At 41.3% G+C, this 17,573-nt stretch overlaps 1 protein-coding gene across 1 annotated transcript; it reads left to right on the top strand.

Annotated features, from left to right (window-relative positions):
- Positions 1-4,852: 4,852 nt before the first annotated feature.
- LOC117730803 (suppressor of tumorigenicity 7 protein-like) lies at positions 4,853-17,162 on the top strand. Its single transcript, XM_034532795.1, is given in 16 exon segments — positions 4,853-5,048; positions 5,461-5,543; positions 6,225-6,384; positions 6,469-6,523; positions 6,682-6,797; positions 6,935-7,013; positions 7,278-7,366; positions 7,642-7,742; positions 7,903-8,017; positions 8,166-8,238; positions 8,336-8,442; positions 13,531-13,680; positions 14,144-14,236; positions 14,460-14,486; positions 14,489-14,598; positions 16,151-17,162. Coding segments are annotated over 16 exon segments (1,623 nt in total). The 5' UTR covers positions 4,853-4,879; the 3' UTR covers positions 16,247-17,162.
- The last annotated feature ends 411 nt before the right edge of the window (positions 17,163-17,573 follow it).

The raw sequence follows: 17,573 nt of genomic DNA, 5'->3' as shown, positions 1-17,573 counted from the left end.
CTAAAATTAGCCTGCCTATGAGTCATCGCTGAAACCATCCCATAAAGGTTACACCATTCTCAACAGCAGTAACTGAAATCAAGGCCGGTTGACTGTGATGGAGAACTCAAACCACAAAGACCCGAGCGCTGTCAAACGCTCTCAGTCAAACCTCATCAGGTTCTCTGAATGGAGTCAGGAACCTTCAAGGGAAATGTTGACGGTTTTAGAGTGAAGGTTTGTGAATCCGTGAATTGTTGGATCCGTCATCCGTTGTTGTTGTGATGTGTCGAAGAGCCATGCTGGCGACAAGAAGGGCAATACGTCTGTTTGTTGATCATTGGTTCAGGTTGTAATATATCTACGACTGTGGGGGATGGATTGATAGGAACATTCGTACAAACATGTGTGGTTCTTAGGCGATGACTGCTACCTTGACTTTTTACCCACTCAAAATGGAACTGTAAAATGCTAACACACTTAACTACGATGCTCAACCCGTGCCAGGCTAAGCTAGTATTAGCATTTAGCTCAAGGTGCCTCTAGCAGGGCCTTAGACCTGTGCACTAAATATGAAGGGTCGATTGATACCTGAGATCCCCGAAAGCCTCAACAGCAAAATTGTTTGTATTAAAAAAAGTTGAAGCTAAGTGTGCGCAGTTTGAACTGTTTGATACTTCCAGCATCATAATTAAGATCAAGCCAGGTGGAGCGCTGGTTATCCTGTATTTTTCAAGAGAATATATTAAAAAAAATATTCTCTGTCACTTGCAATTGTCAGTAAAATACCTCACTAATCCAGCCGTATTGATTTCTCAAATTATTAAAACATTAATTCAAGGATATGAATATGTATGTTTGAGAAAAGATTTTCCATCGTAAACGTCGCAGCACAGACGGCAGTTATTTCGCACACTGCCGTTGGCTCTTTTTTTAAGCATATAGCTGAGACTTGTATGGGTGACTTGACCTCAACAGCCACAGTAGGAAAAAGACAACACATGAGAAAAGGTAAATAGGACAGATTGAATTCCCGGTACAGTAATTCACCATGCCGGTCTTTTTCATTTGAGTGTTTGCGAGTGTTTCGTTATTACTGCAGTGACAGGGTGACTCGAGAGCTCATTTGAGGTTGCCATTTGATTTGTGCATTGCTGTTTGGGCTATATGTTACTGTACGTAAGTATTCACAGTGTAAGGGAACACAGTACCTCGACTAGGCAAAGACGTCAGACGTCCTCTCACAGTTTGAACACATGAAACCTTATTAACATTAAAAAGGCAGGATATTTGCAGCTTTAATTTTAAGTGCACAAAGACTTCCACTGCTCTTGTTTGCAGTTACACACACACACCACTTAACACCTTTCTGAAGGCACTATAACACCTTTCAAGCTCCTGCAACTATTGACGCACTGGTGTTCGCTTACAATACCTGTTTTTTTTTTTATCTATGCACCTCTCCTTTTATTTTATTGTTTCTAAAAATGATGTTCTTGCAGCAGATGGGGGTTGGAAAAATGACCCAGACTGCATGAAGGTAATTCATATGTATTATTCATCTCTGCCTCTTCCATTTATATTTACAGTTGGCCGGAGTTGTATACGATACACATTGGATGAGAGGCTGCTTGCTGCACTCTAAACCTGTTATTCCATGTTTCGCGTTTTCATTCCCATGTTACTAGTGCTGGCACTGGTAATGAGGATGATTCAGCTTTATGTTTTAGGTTTCATTTGACATGCAATGCTATTTATTAGATTTCTCAGAAACGTTATGTTCCTTTTAATCAATAAGGGGATGTTGCAGTCATAATGTAGGGGAAATAAAGTGTACATGATATGCACCTCCTTTGCTGCTGTTTTACTGATGGGTGACCTCTCTGCAGGAACATTATGTGGTGTAAATTAGTCATTGTTGTAGTTATGAAACAGCAGCAGAGCAGGTCCACTCGTCCTCATAGATTTACTGAGAAAAAAGGTGGAAATGTTCCTCCATGGTCTCTGAGCCTGTCATGGAGGAAGTCATTTTTCTGCGGCACCATTGCTTTCAGATGTGGTCAAACGGCACGGTCTCCTGATGCAAAAAAAAAAAAGAACACACATTTTCTGAAAATGAAGTGTTTTGAGAGAAATGACTCTTGAGGGGAGAGTCCCTTTGTGGAGACAAGTAATATAAACTCACAAAGAAAAAGCAGTGTGGGAGACAAGAGCCAGTTTCATAAAGTTTGAACTTTTCCATCAAGGGACCACTAAATACAGAGCTAACAAACGACCAGTCACATAGTATGAACATATGCACTATGGTGCTCAGAGCAAACTTTATCACTCATTAAATTTGCATTGCATCTAAATCTCTGCTCAGGTTGTACTAAAATGTTTCACTTACATCAAGCAGAATTAATTAGAATGTTTATACGAAGTAATGAAATTATATCATTACTTCGAGCCTGAAATGATAAAATATTGATGCGTGTTTTGTATTTGCTTATTGAACAATATGATCAACAGAGAGCCGGGTATTTTCAAGCTTTAAAGAGCAGCCTCTTAAGTAATAATGAGAGTGAGAAATGCAGTGCATTTAAGTGAAACCCCTGATTAATTATGTATGATTAGAGGTCTCTTAAAAGCTTTGGGGAGAGAAAAGAAAGAAACTACATAAACAGAACACGAAGTCCAGAATGGCTGGATGGATGCGAGACGTGAAATTGTAAATGAACCTTAAGTATACAGGTGACTGCAGAATGATGAGAGATATTGCTTCTGCGTGGCTGGACACTGGCTGACCGATTGTGTTCAGGTCATCTCACACTTAATGTCCATTGCTTGCAATTTTTATATACATCTTGTGTTTTATATTTGCAATTGAGTAAACTACTAAATACTTAAGAAATGATTACGATGGATACAGAAATTCAGCAAATGTCCTTGCACTCATCTAAGTCGTATTTGACTGTATAGTCCCAATGTAACTGATAGTAGGTGTGCAGTGTAAATACATGAGAAGATAACACTGTTTATCTGATATATTCCAGGAAGCTACATGTATGTTTTATCAAAGAATGAGTCACTGAGCAGAGGTCATTTGGAAATATCATTTCAGCTTGGAATACATTCAGACATGCAGGTTGTGCTATACACCCCCGATAACTACAGACCTCTGTTATTCCTCTTTTAGTCTTCCTTTCTTTTCCCAACTCTTCCTCCCTGTCAGTGGCATCATGCATGTTTTCACCTCTAAAGTGATTGTACCTGATTTATATGACAGGCCTTTAACCCTGCGTGTGCTTGTCCATCAGCATCAGGCAGAAAACACCCAAGGGCATGTGTGAGCACGACCAAATCTGGCTCTGTCATTCAGTGGCTGTAACCTCCAACTAAAATGCTCTCCAACAAATCACATGTATTCTTGCACTGTTGGGATGTGAGTCAATTGCACCAGGTGAGAAGTGCTGCGGGTGGTATAAATCCGAAAATATATGTATACCTTTTAGCAACAATATTACTAAATTATTTATTTTTGACAACACATCTATGGTTATGTAAATCACAGGAAGAGGGAGTAGCCTACACTGTATATGTACAATGATTTGGCAGTTTGAACGAGGCCAGAGCATTTGGATCTTTAGATGAGGCCTGCAAAATTAGTTTGGTTATGAAAGAAGGAGCTTAAAATGAATGAGCACATGGCTGAAAACATGAATTTCTAAGATATTTGAATGTATTCAGAGAGTAGGGGAAGTAAAGAAAACTGATAGTTGTGTCTCCACCTGCAGTCAGTAGATGGCATCAGAAGTGAATGCATTAATGTTGTTATAGCTCCACCTACTGGTCAGGAATAGTAGCACAGGCTAAAATGAGGTGTGAAGGGTTTCCATCAGAAGGCCTATGCTGATATAACGAATGGATTACTTGATCAGCAGAAAACAAATTGAATAATCAATAGTTAATCTCTTATTGAACAAATATGCCAAACATCATCGGCTCCAGCTTCTAAAATGGGAAGATTTTCTCTATTGAATATCATTATATTTAATGTAAATGTAATATTATTTTATTTTATTGTATTGTATATATGTAAACATGTTTGCTGTTGCTTCACTAAATGCCCCCCTGGGGATGAATAAAGTAATATCTTATCTTATCTTATATATTTATTATATTTTTTCAAAATAAATGCTATATTGATTAAACAAAATAATAATACAAAATCTGGATAATTGTTACCTGAAGCTGTAACACTAAAAGGAGAATGGAAGAAGTACTTCTCACCATCACTCACTAATTACTTACCCCAAACATTAATATTCATGGCCTTGTCTCAAAGCGCCAAAAAAAAACACTAGAGCGAGCTAAGTACCATCAGGCAGAAATCTCAACTCCCAATATCTCCAACTCACACCAAAATAAGCTAGATTGATAAATAGCATTCATTTTTTTTATATAGGGGGGAATTGCACGATGAATTGCACTATTTTAGAGTTTCTTTTAATGCATACGCTGTATCCTATTAAGTAGCACAACAAATAGATAGTTACAGTCCTACTCACTCAAATACAATGGGTTACTTACTTGTATTACTAAACTGATTAACGAAATTATTCACTTCGTTGATTAAATATTCTAGATTGGGCACCATCACATGTTTGGGACATTTGTATCACTTAGTTTCTAAAGCCAGACATAAGCTTTGATTTATATCCAACTCAACTGCAAGCCATTTGTATACAACTAATTATTTATGTTTGGATGATGAGTAAACGACACTATTCGTGTACATAAATATACTTATATATTTTTTTCCTCCACCCCGGAAACGGATCTTTGTACGGATTTCAAAATAGAAGTCATCTTCCTTCTCGATCACGTGACTCCTCTGTTTACAGGCATCCGGAGAAACATGGAGGACACCGCTGGCAGTAATCCCCAATCTCTCGGATTTACAGAGAAATTAAAGTCGTGGCTCTCTTGGTCATGGACCTACGTGTGCTTCATTTGGTTCGGCATGGTGCTGATCATGATATACGTCCTGTGGAGCCCGCTGAAACTGCAGGAATCTCTTACCTCGGGTGAATTAATGCAACTGCTAGCTAGCTATTGTTAGCTTTAGCTGACAGCGAGCGCGAGCTCTTGGTTTGACAGTTCGGTTTCGGACTCATTCAGGCACAAATAGTGGCGACTTTCCGGTTCTATTTAAATTGAGTTTTTACATGTTTATTGTCTGCTCTTTGTGATGTTACGTTCTGTCCGCAGGCTGTGTTTATTCTATGCATTCATAGTGCGATAGTTTATTGTTTTATTACCAAGTAAGCTGCTTATTGGTCCTCGTGTAATCAAGATGCACGAGACCCACTCCCACTGTTTGTTTTTATTCTGTTTTTTGTGTGCATGGTCACAGCAGTGGACATTAACTTCTCTCAGTTCTGGTTGCATTGTGACACCAACCTGACTGTCCCTTCCCCCCTCCTCTCCTCCTTTCAGCCTCAGTGTTTTTGAATACACTGACCCCCAAATTCTATGTGGCTCTCACTGGAACCTCTTCTCTCATCTCTGGACTCATCCTTGTGAGTTATCGACTTATCCTCACACCGTCCAATACATGTTAAATAGTCACCCCTTTGCAAAAATGATATTTGCTTGTCGGCCTCTTGGTAGATACAAGTTTCTATAACCTTGTCCTAAATTTCAAATTTGTATTCAGGAATCCAAGATTAGACACATGTGGGTGGAAGCCTAGTTTTAGAGAAGGGTCACTATTGAATTCAAGGCTGTAATGCAACATCATGTTGGTAAACACATGGCAGTGGTTCCTAAACTGCAAAGCCGAAAGGGAGACAAGTTTAATTATTTGAATAATTTTGAAGCATTAAACAAACACGAGTGCTCTCATGTTGGCACGGTTGTATTGATTCATGTTAGCAAGTCGTATGCAGAGCGGAAAATGCCATGTAATGTACAAGAAGGACACATTTTTGACAAACAAAATTGGCACTTTTTGAACAAAATTATTAGCCTCTCTTGCTCTTAAATTCATTGTGATTATATATACAGAGCTTTTTGTGTTGTTTTGGCAGTTTGGACAGAGTTTAAGTGAAATACATTTGTTTAAGCTTCCAAATGGGGTTATGGCAGAAAAATGAACCACTGGTCTAGTGATGTGATGGAAATTACCACTAAGATATAACTTTTTGTCTAATCATTTACTTTTTGTGAAGCATGTTTCACCGTGTGTGTTCTCCCTGCAGATATTTGAATGGTGGTATTTTCGTAAATATGGTACCTCGTTCATTGAACAAGTGTCAGTGAGTCACTTGCGTCCTCTTCTGGGTGGAGTGGAGAGCAGCTCCACGACTGGCCTCTTTGCATCAGTTAATGGAGAGGCAGAGCCGAGGCCCAGTGTTTCAGGTAGATACGTATATAATACAAGCTATAACAGCAATGCTACTCATTATACCACAAGCACTAATAACACAATCTTTTTTTCGGTAGAGTGTAAGGTCTGGAGGAACCCTTTGAATCTGTTCAGAGGAGCAGAATACAACAGGTATGTGTGACTCAGATATTTATTTAGCTGAGAAGAAGGATTCTAATAGTACTTAAACAAGATGGTTCATAATGTCAAAGTCCCAAATACTTTGGGACTTTGGTGAAGGGGAGTTTGGTTTAATTTCATTTAATAAATGTTTATATCTTACACTACAGGTACACCTGGGTAACCGGGAAGGAGCCCTTAACATACTATGATATGAACCTGTCTGCTCAAGACCACCAGACCTTCTTCACAGGAGACACTCCGCAGTTAAGACCAGAAGATGCTGGTGAGTGTTTTAATCAAATACAGACTAACTCCCCAATTTAGTCAATATGTATGTTTTTCGTGCTTTTCGACATGGACACCTGCAATTAAATATGTTGTACGGTCTCATCTGTAATACGTCGAAACCTGTCTCAACAGTGATGCAGAAAGCCTGGAGGGAGAGAAATCCTCAAGCCAGGATCAGAGCAGCTTACCAGGCCATAGAAATGAACCACGAGTGAGTCCTGCTCTTACACAGTTACATATTTTCTCCTTAAATACTGTATCTATAAACACAATACTGTAACTTTTTAAACCATGGTAATGCAGTTAAACGTGAATACTCAAAGCAACTTTCGGTGATTGTGCTTGCTTTAGTTACAAGCACATATACATTAACTTCATCATATTCTAGCCTTTTTATGGGTGCTTTCATACTCAAATTATCGACTTGATTGTGTTACGTTTTTCATGTGCATGCAAACATTACATTTGTGTGCAGATGTGCTGCAGCCTATGTGCTTTTAGCAGAAGAAGAAGCCACAACCATCACAGAAGCTGAGCGCCTCTTCAAAAAAGCACTAAGTATTGGTAAGAATGGATTTGAATTTGCATAAAGTTTTCACAATGACTGAACCGTGAGGCACAGTAGCAGGAAGATAGCTAACTAGTTGAGGAATAACTACTCCACGAATTGTGCTATAAATAGAATAGACCACATCTGTTCACACCTACCTGTGATCGGGAATGTCATCCCAAGTGTATGTATTTTCCATCAATACTCAATGCTTTTCCTCTGCACAAGTGAGAAGTTGTATTATACATGATGCATTAAATGGCTCATATTCTCTTTTTGCCATCCACAGCTGGAAAAGATATCAACTTACTGGTGTACATTAAACGTAGACTGGCAATGTGTGCACGCAAGCTGGGCCGGATTAAAGAAGCGGTGAAAATGATGAGAGATGTGAGTTTATGTCAAAAACGGGACTTCCTTCTATGGTGTGCGATTTGTGCAATTACGCCTGCAACTGAGTGACAGAGGCAACATTTTTACTGTATTTAAAACAAAGGCAGCACAATAATACTACTGTTTTGTTAATGTATGGTATTTTTTCTCTTTACAGTTAATGAAGGAGTTCCCTCTTTTGGGAATGTTAAATATACATGAAAACCTCTTGGAGGCACTTCTAGAGCTTCAGGCATATGCCGATGTCCAAGCAGTCCTTGCCAAATATGATGGTAACACTGAAAGCAATACAAATGTCTTTAACAATGTTTTTTTACGTCATCATATTGTTTTTGGACAGAGCTACGCTCGGTGTCATCGAATTGATCTTGAAAATGTATGACACGTGTCGCATGTCCCCAATTTCTTCTTCCGTCATAGACATCAGCTTGCCAAAATCAGCCACTATATGCTACACATCTGCACTGTTGAAAGCACGAGCTGTATCGGATAAGTACGTGTCCATATCGGTTCATTTGGTTTTAAATATCTTTTGAGCCGTGCATACAATCCAACATGAGTATCTCTTAAACATGTTTCGTTGGTCTCAGGTTCTCTCCAGAGGCCGCGTCACGGCGAGGGCTAAGCACAGCGGAGATGAATGCTGTGGAGGCCATACACAGAGCTGTTGAGTTCAATCCACATGTGCCAAAGGTCAGTTATTTGGCTAATAATAATTGAGTAGCGCGAAAAACCATTGATCTCATAATGGAGTGCTTGTTCCTGTTCCACAATTACCACGACTTGTTTTTGAAATGGTCCTCTGTTCGGGCTGCGTGTTTCCAGTTTTATTTCCACACTCTCATTCAAATGTATGCATTTCAGTATATTTCCTTCCACGTAGCTGCTATGCTGCACATGAGTCTGTCTGATCAGACTAAATATAGAAATAATATATTTAGTCTGATCAGACAAAATATATTATTTCTATATTTAGTCTGATCACACAGGTCTCGCATGTCTGCCATGCATCAATCAAGGTCACAAGCAGAACAAACAGGAAAAACAGGCAGACAGGTAAACCATCAGTCAGACAATATTATGGGTAATTATGTCATCAGCAGTAGCAGACTTACAGAGAGAGTCTCTTCCACCCAGAACTGCTGCATAGTGTATTAACAGCAGGTGTCAGTGTAGGTCTTAGCTAGTAATACTTAGCTCTTAATTCATTTGGTCACACCTGACTTGCCAGCTTAGGACCTTATAGCTTTTGTGCATCTGTGTCTATTACTTCTATATTTCAGTAATTCGGGTGATTATTGTATTTAGTATTAATCAATTCTATACAATTATAAGGGATAGTATATACTTGTATATTTAAAGGACACAATCACCCTCATTATTAACTACTGGTACAAGATGGATTTTTGGAATAATACACACGTTATGTGTATTAGTCGTGTAGCTTGGATTTCACATTTGGGTGCCAAGATAAACATATAACAGATTGTTGCCAGTGCAGAGCAGTTCTCTGTCCAACCAAACCAGAAAGAACACAGGACTACAACTGGATATCTCTCTGGTCTTTCCCTTCAGTTCCCACAGGATTCAATGTCACACACGCACACACAACTAGTTGCAGCAAAGGTTTCTCTCACATTAGCCTTTGTAGTGTGGTGTTGTTTCATCTCTCTCTCTCTGTGTGTGTGTGTGTGTGTGTGTGTGTGTGTGTGTGTGTGTGTGTGTGTGTGTGTGAGAGAGATAGAGTGTGTGTGGTGTGTGTGTGTGTGTGTGTGTGTGTGTGTGTGTGTGTGTGTGTGTGGTGTGTGTGTGTGTGTGTGTGTGTGTGTGTGTGTGTGTGTGTGTGTGTCAGCACTTTGATCCAGCCTTTGATTTTTAAAGTGAGGGCCCTCATTTTCAATGTCTCTCCAACTGCTCCCTCCCCACTGAGCCCATCCTCTCTCCTCTCATCACGTACCCTCATCCTGTTTCTTATCCTCTCATGTTCCCCCATCGCCTGTTTGAGCCAAACAGAGAGTCTGATGTTGGCCACCACTGTCAACTTTAGGTCATTTGTAACACACCTTTCACAGAGGGTTATTGCTCTGCTCGTCTTTCAGCATTTGACTGGCATCTGGTACTTGCTCAGGCCTCCTAACAGAGTTGTGTTACGATTTTTGCCTCGCTGCATGTGAAGATGTAACAGTGGGGAAGGACGAGAGGCGGGTTGTTGCTTTGTGTTGTCTGGCATGATGAGTGCACCTGTGACTGTGTCCTTTTTCGACACGCGGGCTGGCCTTCTGTTAAGAAGGGCTTTATCTGAAAGTTCCCTAGTGCTTAATACTGTAGTCTTGTCCAAGGAAATTACACCATTGTGTACATGTAGGGCTTCAACTAAAGAATACTTTAATCTGTGATCAATCCATTATTCAGTACCGTCAAAATAAATGATTTTACACTGCATTATTTCAAGAAATGTATTTTCCTTGTAGATAAGAACTAAAGATAACACCTTCTATGACGCCCTTGTCTATAATGTGAAATACTTGTAATGTGTTATGATCAGCTTATAGTACTATATACTTACATTTTTATATACACTCATTAATATTCATAATGCTTTATAACAACACTTGTCTGTTTGGGTTTGTGTTGCTATAGAAAGGCCAAAAGAGTGTTGAATGAAGTAAATGCTGGAAAGAGAAAAGGAAGAAAAAAGAAAAAACCAATGGACAAGTGGAGCCAATAAAGAAACAATGTTAGGTCACATTCAGTGTGTGGGTGTGTTATCAAGCACGCCGAGGAGATTATGAATGAATATCACACGAGGCTTCGTCACATGAGTTCATTCAAACTGCTCAAAAAGCTACACGAAACCCCCACATGCAGTCTGTTTCAGTGCACACGACCCCTTACCCTCAGCAGCTCTCCATCTCGCCCCTATTTACCCCCCTTCTATTTTTCTCCCCTCCTCCTTGTCTTTCTCTGTTTGTCCTCCTCCTCCGCCACCCTTTTTCTCCATCTGTCTGTCCACTCCAGTCAGCCTTCCCACCCGCCAGTGGTTAAGAAACTGACAGTTTGCCGGATGCTTGGACAGCTGATCAAGTGTTGCTGCTCTCTGAATCTGTTGTACATTTACATTTCGCACCACTTTGGTCTGCACGCGTTCATTTGGAGGCAGTCTGGATGACCCGATCCCATCTACCTTGCTAGTTTACTCCACTTTGGAAGGCGGTTTTTCATCCCACCCCATTCTGGTTGACATCTTCTCATAGATGGCCCGTCAAGACTCAGAAAGGCAGGCCGTTGCTAAGTTTACCTCCTGAAATTGGCTTTTTGGTTTGTAATTTGAGACGGAGCAGCAGTCGTGGGTTTGTTTTAAATGAAGATGGATGGGGTTCGATTCAGACAAGGCAAAGAGAGTCTTAAGGAATTGCCTCATCCTGTCCTACTTTGGAATAAACACAGAGTTATCTGCCACTGTCCTCAGTAGCGGTTGGAGTAACGAGTAGCTGTTTTTACTGACTATGGAATTCTTAATCTGTAACACCTGTTTTTCTTTTGTTTTTTTTGTTCTTTCACTGTGTGAAAGTGTATGTTTGTCTGGCCTTTTATAGAGCAACTAGTAGGCTGATGTCATTGTTGCCTGTGTGTCCCATTGTGAGAAACAAAGTGCTGCAGATTAGAATCAGAAGGCAGTTTATGAGTTATGCTCTGGGCTTATGACTACCCAGGGATAAAAGGAGAACACATGAAACTCAATCCCTTCATCAAAGAGGCGAAAGGGAGTGGAGAAGCGGACCGAGGAACGAGGGGGGGGGGGGGGGGGGGGGTTTGGTCGGCCAGCACAGAGGACTGAGGTGTCACCAGTTCTAATGCCGTGGCATGCAGGGAAGGACAGCTGAGCAGCCAGCCTCTCTAAATGGTTAATCTTAAACCACAGAGGACCCAGATCTACATGAGTGCCATGTCCTGCTCATTCATTATCAGCAACAGAATGATATGGAGCTACTAATATGTGTACATCTGTAATATATCCCAGTTGACCCAAAATGATAAATTGGCTCGCTGTCAGATTGCCAAAAACGATCAAATCTGTAAATGCGAGATTGGGCCCCAAATTAAGATCACCTTCCTACTCGACAGGCTTCACGCGTGTCCCTAAGTGTTCTCATACAATGAATACAAAATGTGGGGAGTAGAGGATGGTGAAAGGTTTGTGCTCGGGGGGAAAAAAAAGGAGGCCCAAATTTGTGAGGAGGATGAAGGCGGACACTCAAATGTCTCGGCCGGAGCAGAGAGAGCTGATTTTAAGTAAGTCCGACAGGATAAGTGAGAGGGTCAAACACGCAGCTTCTGGTTGAGCTGCCAAGCGTTGTAGCGGCTACAGAGGATGTGAGAAAGAGAAGAGGCGAGAAGACGTGACCGCCTGCGGGAACGGACGCATGAAGTGAGGAGTGGTGTTCACACCTGTTGGCTGGTTGCGTGCTCGATTGAGCTTTTAGTCCGAGTCAGGAGGTGGCGAGTGAGGAGCACACATCAGAGGGCTGAGGCGGGCCTGGCAAACTGTCTGCATTGAACACACTATACGTAAATATGTTTATGAATATTGGCCACAGTTCAGCAATGAGGTCGAGAAAGCAGAGTGGCGACATCGACATGGCTGACATTTGCAGAAGACAGATAACCGGGGATGAGCCGGGTCCGGGGGCAGGCTGGGATCATGAGGGTGAGAGTGGAGGAAGAGGGCAAGGCAGGGGGACATGGGTGAAGCAGCATGCTCTGTCTGGCTGGCTGGCTGGCTAGATGGATGGATGGATGGCTGAGCCTGTGACCATGGAGGGGATTAGACAGGATTAGCTGTGGGGTAACCTTCCCAAAGTGTCAGTCTGAGATCCACAGCGCTGTGAAGCTGGCCGCCTGGGAATCCAGCCCAGGGGGGCCCACAGCCCCGCACTTGGGTTTTGTTTAACACAGACCCTTGGCACACTGGGCACCACAGACATAAAGTATATAGAGTGGGATGTCATCAAATCAGCATACACCTATAAATGACTTATCCATGGACAGAGCTTGGTCTGAATATGAAAAAAAATAAATATATATATAGATATAACAGAAAAAACAGAACACAATATGCTTGTGTTGTTATTTTGAGATGCTTGCTTGCTGTTACTCCAGGAAAGCATACCTGTTCTATAGGCGTAACTCTGGGATGTGGGCCTTTGTCAGCACGGCGAACCGACTGACTCACTGGGACCAACTTACACAGTAGGGAAAGAGAGGAGGGGCGAGCATGGGGAAGGGGGGTGTTGCACATTCATGGAATGAATGTACTGTAACAATAACACACACTCTGAGAGCTTTGGAAAGTGTGTCCCCCCCCTCACTCCCCCCATTTTGAACAATTGCAAAATATGTCTGTCAACAAATACCTCGCATGTAGAAAATATTTTTTTCAGCCACCAAGGACTTGGCCAGGGGGAATTGCCCAATATCATTCTAAGTAAAGTGCTGACTGAGAAACAAGAAGTAGGTGTGAATGAAACCATTAATTCGTATTTAACCACAAGGGGGCAAGAACTTCCGTGAACAGTTGCCGAGCCCTCACCTAGCACAGATAATGTAACGCACCTCTTTCTCACCACCTGTTCAACGGAAGAATGCAAATATTCACTGGGACTTAAATTGTAGTTTGGTTGCCTGAGAAAGAAACGTTGGGCTTCGTCAGGAGACCACAAAGCATTCAGGTACTGCACTGTATACCGATCAGACGTTGTGTATTTCTTCCTTTTCCCGTCTGCAGTACTTATAGAGATGAAGAGTCTGATTCTTCCTCCAGAACACATCCTGAAGAGAGGAGACAGCGAGGCCATCGCCTACGCCTTCTTCCACCTGCAGCACTGGAAGAGGGCCGAGGGAGCCTTAAACCTACTCCACTGCACCTGGGAGGGCAGTATGTGTCACTATCACTACTTCTATCCAATACCAATGCTTTGCATGTGATGCTTTTTTTGTTTTTGTTTCATTTCATGTAAATGAGTTTATTTCAGTTTTGAAAATCATACTTTTCTCTTTGGGTTCTATTGAAAGTGAATGCGCCCCATTCTACGCATGCTCAGACGTCCGTAAACAGTATTTCAACACAGCCGGGCCATCAGAGACGCAAAGTGTCTTCTTCTGCGCTTCGTTTTTTTTAAAATGGTTGCGTCGTGAGTCATGTACAGCCCGAGAAGAATGAGATCATTCCTCAAACGAAGCACTGGTAGAATGTTATGTTTCATTCGGGTGTTAGTATCTTGTCACTGTACAGTATTTAGCTACTTCAGTGATTTACTGAAAATTATGTCAGTTGTTTAAGTCACACTCGTTGTTTTCATTCATCTTAACTCAATTTGTGCCTCTGTCCGCTTTAACAGCCTTCCGGATAATTCCCTACCCTCTGGAGAAGGGTCACCTGTTCTACCCCTACCCAGGATGCACAGAAACAGCAGATAGGGAGCTGCTGCCCTGTAAGCTACACAATTATCCTTATTATTATTATTATTATTATTATTATTAAGTACATTAGCCGACATGCAGTCCATTAATGTACCGAGTTGCTCGCAATTTGACTCCATTATCCTCTCCCTATTTAAACCCCACGTCTATTCAAAATGCGTCATTGTTGTTTTGTTTTGTTGTTTATCTGCCCTGGCTCTGACTTTTTTTCGTGCCCTATTTCACTGCCCGCAGCGTTCCACGAGGTGTCTGTGTACCCGAAGAAGAGCTTCCCTTCTTCATCCTCTTCACAGCAGGCCTTTGCTCCTTCACCGCCATGCTGGCCATGCTCACACATCAGTTCCCTGAGCTCATGGGTGTCTTTGCCAAAGCAGTAAGTACTTCAGCTACAAGCGCACATTTCATCTCAAAGGGTTCTGCTGTACAATTTATAGAGACGCTGATTCAGATGAATCGATGTAAGTTTGGTCGACCGCTGGCATCTTCGGGGTAATCTTCTGATTGGGTCGGTGTTTTGAACGCATGTGTTTGTAACCTGACCTCTGTGAAACCCCCTGTCAGGAACACTGGAGGCTCATGGGAGTCGTAGGCCTGTGAAGTCTGTGCTTCCCGCCAAAACAAGCTGTAGCCCAGCTTAAGCTATCGGTGACCACATAATGCAAGTTTATCTCCATTTCAAACATAGTAGTGCAGCTTACAGCCTTGGAGATTTAGAACAGTTGAATGCGCCCATGGCTTCCTTTGACTGTTTATTTATTATAGACGTGTTTGTTATCTGTTTTTAACAAGTTTGGCAAACTCCATACTTTGGGAAATCTTTTGTTTATGGTCTCTGTTTATTAGGGCCTGCCTTTACATAGACATGTAGTAAAAACAAGGCCACGGAGAACAGCTAGTGCTCTTCCTTTTTGTTATGGGAAAGATCGAGGGCAGATAGGATTTTTAACAGCAGCCCCGGCTAGCCTGGTTTGCGTAATGTTCAGATGGAGTGCATGAAGACGAGTGAGGGAGGAACACAGAGGTCCTCGCTGCCTTCTGAGGAAAAACAGATTCCTCTAAATCTGGTGCTCGTGAACAGAAGATCCAAGACTTTCCTTAATTCACGGACAGCAGACATGTGTCGCGTAGCAGTTGATTATGTTTCATATATTAAATGGGATTAGAGGCGTGCTTGATTTGCACTTGTCTAGCCAGGCTGATACATCCACTTATGAGGCTATTAAAGTGTCAAGTGTATCAAGCACACCTCAAGTAGTTTCAGATAGAAACCATATTGTAATATTTTAGAGGACGTTTCACAGTTACTTTGCAACCTTAAATCACTAACATGTGCATTTGAAATGCTCTATTATACACATACCTATTATATTGTATAACCTAGATCCTAATCGTAGATCTGAGTGGATATATTCACTGCTGGTAATCATGAAAATTAGTGTTTGAGCTGTTCCTTCTAGGTTCTAAGTATGATGAGTATCTGTCCGATTTGGTAAAATTCGTTATTGCTCCTCATCAGTAAACAGTCAGAAAATATAAAGTCTATCCCCAAATCAAATGAGTAACACTTTCCACAAACACCATTTTAAAAAAAAAAAAAAAAAAAAAAGATAATACTTGGATGTATTGCTGCTTTGTTTTTCTCATCCCTGTACTCTGGATGGCATGTATAAATCAGCCGTGAACTTCCATGCTGCAACTCAAATACATATTGCAAACCGTGCTTAGCATCTTAACTGTAATATAAATGTTTATCTTCCTTTTGAAACACACAAGTTTTACCTCAGGCTTTGAGACAGAATATAGTGCATGAGTGACATAACATTTTAGAGAAAAGCAATTTATACTTATAAAGAACAAATGGGAAGAGGTCTTAAGACTCATGCTGCTTCTCTCTCTCTCTCTCTCTCTCTCTCTCTCTCTCTCAGTTCTTCAGCACACTCTTTGCGCCCCTGGGTTTCTTCGCAGACAAGATGGAAAGCTTCATGCCGTCCAGTTTTTGGCACCAGCTGACTCGAATCTGACCCCATCTCTCACACACGCACACACACACACACACACACACACACACACACACACACACACACACCAATAACACTCCAGACCCTCAGACAAAAAAAGTGTTTGCTCTCCTGTCTTCAGCATTACTGTCCACTTGCTGCATTGTTACTGATTATGTTGGCTGAGGTTGTATCAACACGGCAAAGCCACTCTTGAGATGCCCTCCCACATTGTTCCAGCGGCCAGAGTTTTTCCAAGAGCACATTTAGTGAATCCCATCTGCAACGATTCCACGCGTTCATTTGTCATCATGTTAAAATTGTGGTTTTTAAGGTATCCCACCAAAGGCTGTGTTGCAGATTTTTGCCGCAAAACTTAAATAAGGAGTTTGTGAGAGGCACTCTCCTATTCTATCACAATAGAAGTAAAACAAAATTTAAAAAAAACGGCATGTTTTTTTAATATGAACTACTGTCAAGTCAGATGAGTTAGTTTTAACCAGTTAAACAACAGGAAACAGAAACAACAACAGTTTGTACATTCAGAATGTCCCCTTGTAGAATATGTTTACCAATATGATCCTCAATTATTTATCACAAAAGATCCCATTGGCCATTTGGGATGGGACCCCGATGCGTCCTACGTCCACCCTCAGTGCACCACAGACGTCCAGTGGGGCAGATTTAAACGTCTGTAAGGCCTCCGAAAAACAGAGCTGTGATTTACAGCCTCGAAGTGCCTGCAGTGTATACAACGCCTCTGCAGTCCAGCAGTTGTTACCATGGCATGACACCTCAGCACTATATCACTGGGGCAACCGTCGCCCCGGCAACATTGAAATGTAAATGGGCTCATCACTGGTCGCACTCATTCCTGCTGATTGCGCCACAGAATGTTATGAGTCAGTGTGCTCGTCAACTTCTGAAACGGCAAAAAAAACAAAAATGAAAGACGCGCACGTTGTCATACTGAGAATCGACTGAGGCAAAGTAAGGTTTGCTGTAATACAGTCGTTCTAAATGCAGAGAAACATTTGACGATGGGTGGCAACATGAGGATTGATTCTTCTGTATCTGGTTTAGTTCGGGCTTTATTAAAAGATTTACTCATCTCTGTTTTACCAAACGTAAGAGGCCAGCTTCTCCTTGTTGTAAAGTATAATGTAATAACCTGTCAGAAACAAATGTGCCTGGTTAAAAAAAATGTAAATGTAAAATATAATCCTATTATCTATGTAAAAATGTAATGATTGAAGCTTATTGAAAAAAAAAAAAAACTTTTAATTGTTGCACCTCTTGGTCAAGTATAAGAAACATCCCAAATTGCTTATTACATTAACAGGTCTATTAC

The sequence above is a fragment of the Cyclopterus lumpus genome, chromosome 5 (genome assembly GCF_009769545.1).
Source record: "Cyclopterus lumpus isolate fCycLum1 chromosome 5, fCycLum1.pri, whole genome shotgun sequence".
NCBI lineage: Eukaryota > Metazoa > Chordata > Actinopteri > Perciformes > Cyclopteridae > Cyclopterus > Cyclopterus lumpus.
The sequence above is the reverse complement of the archived record's forward strand: the minus strand, read 5'-3'. Positions and strand labels throughout refer to the sequence as shown.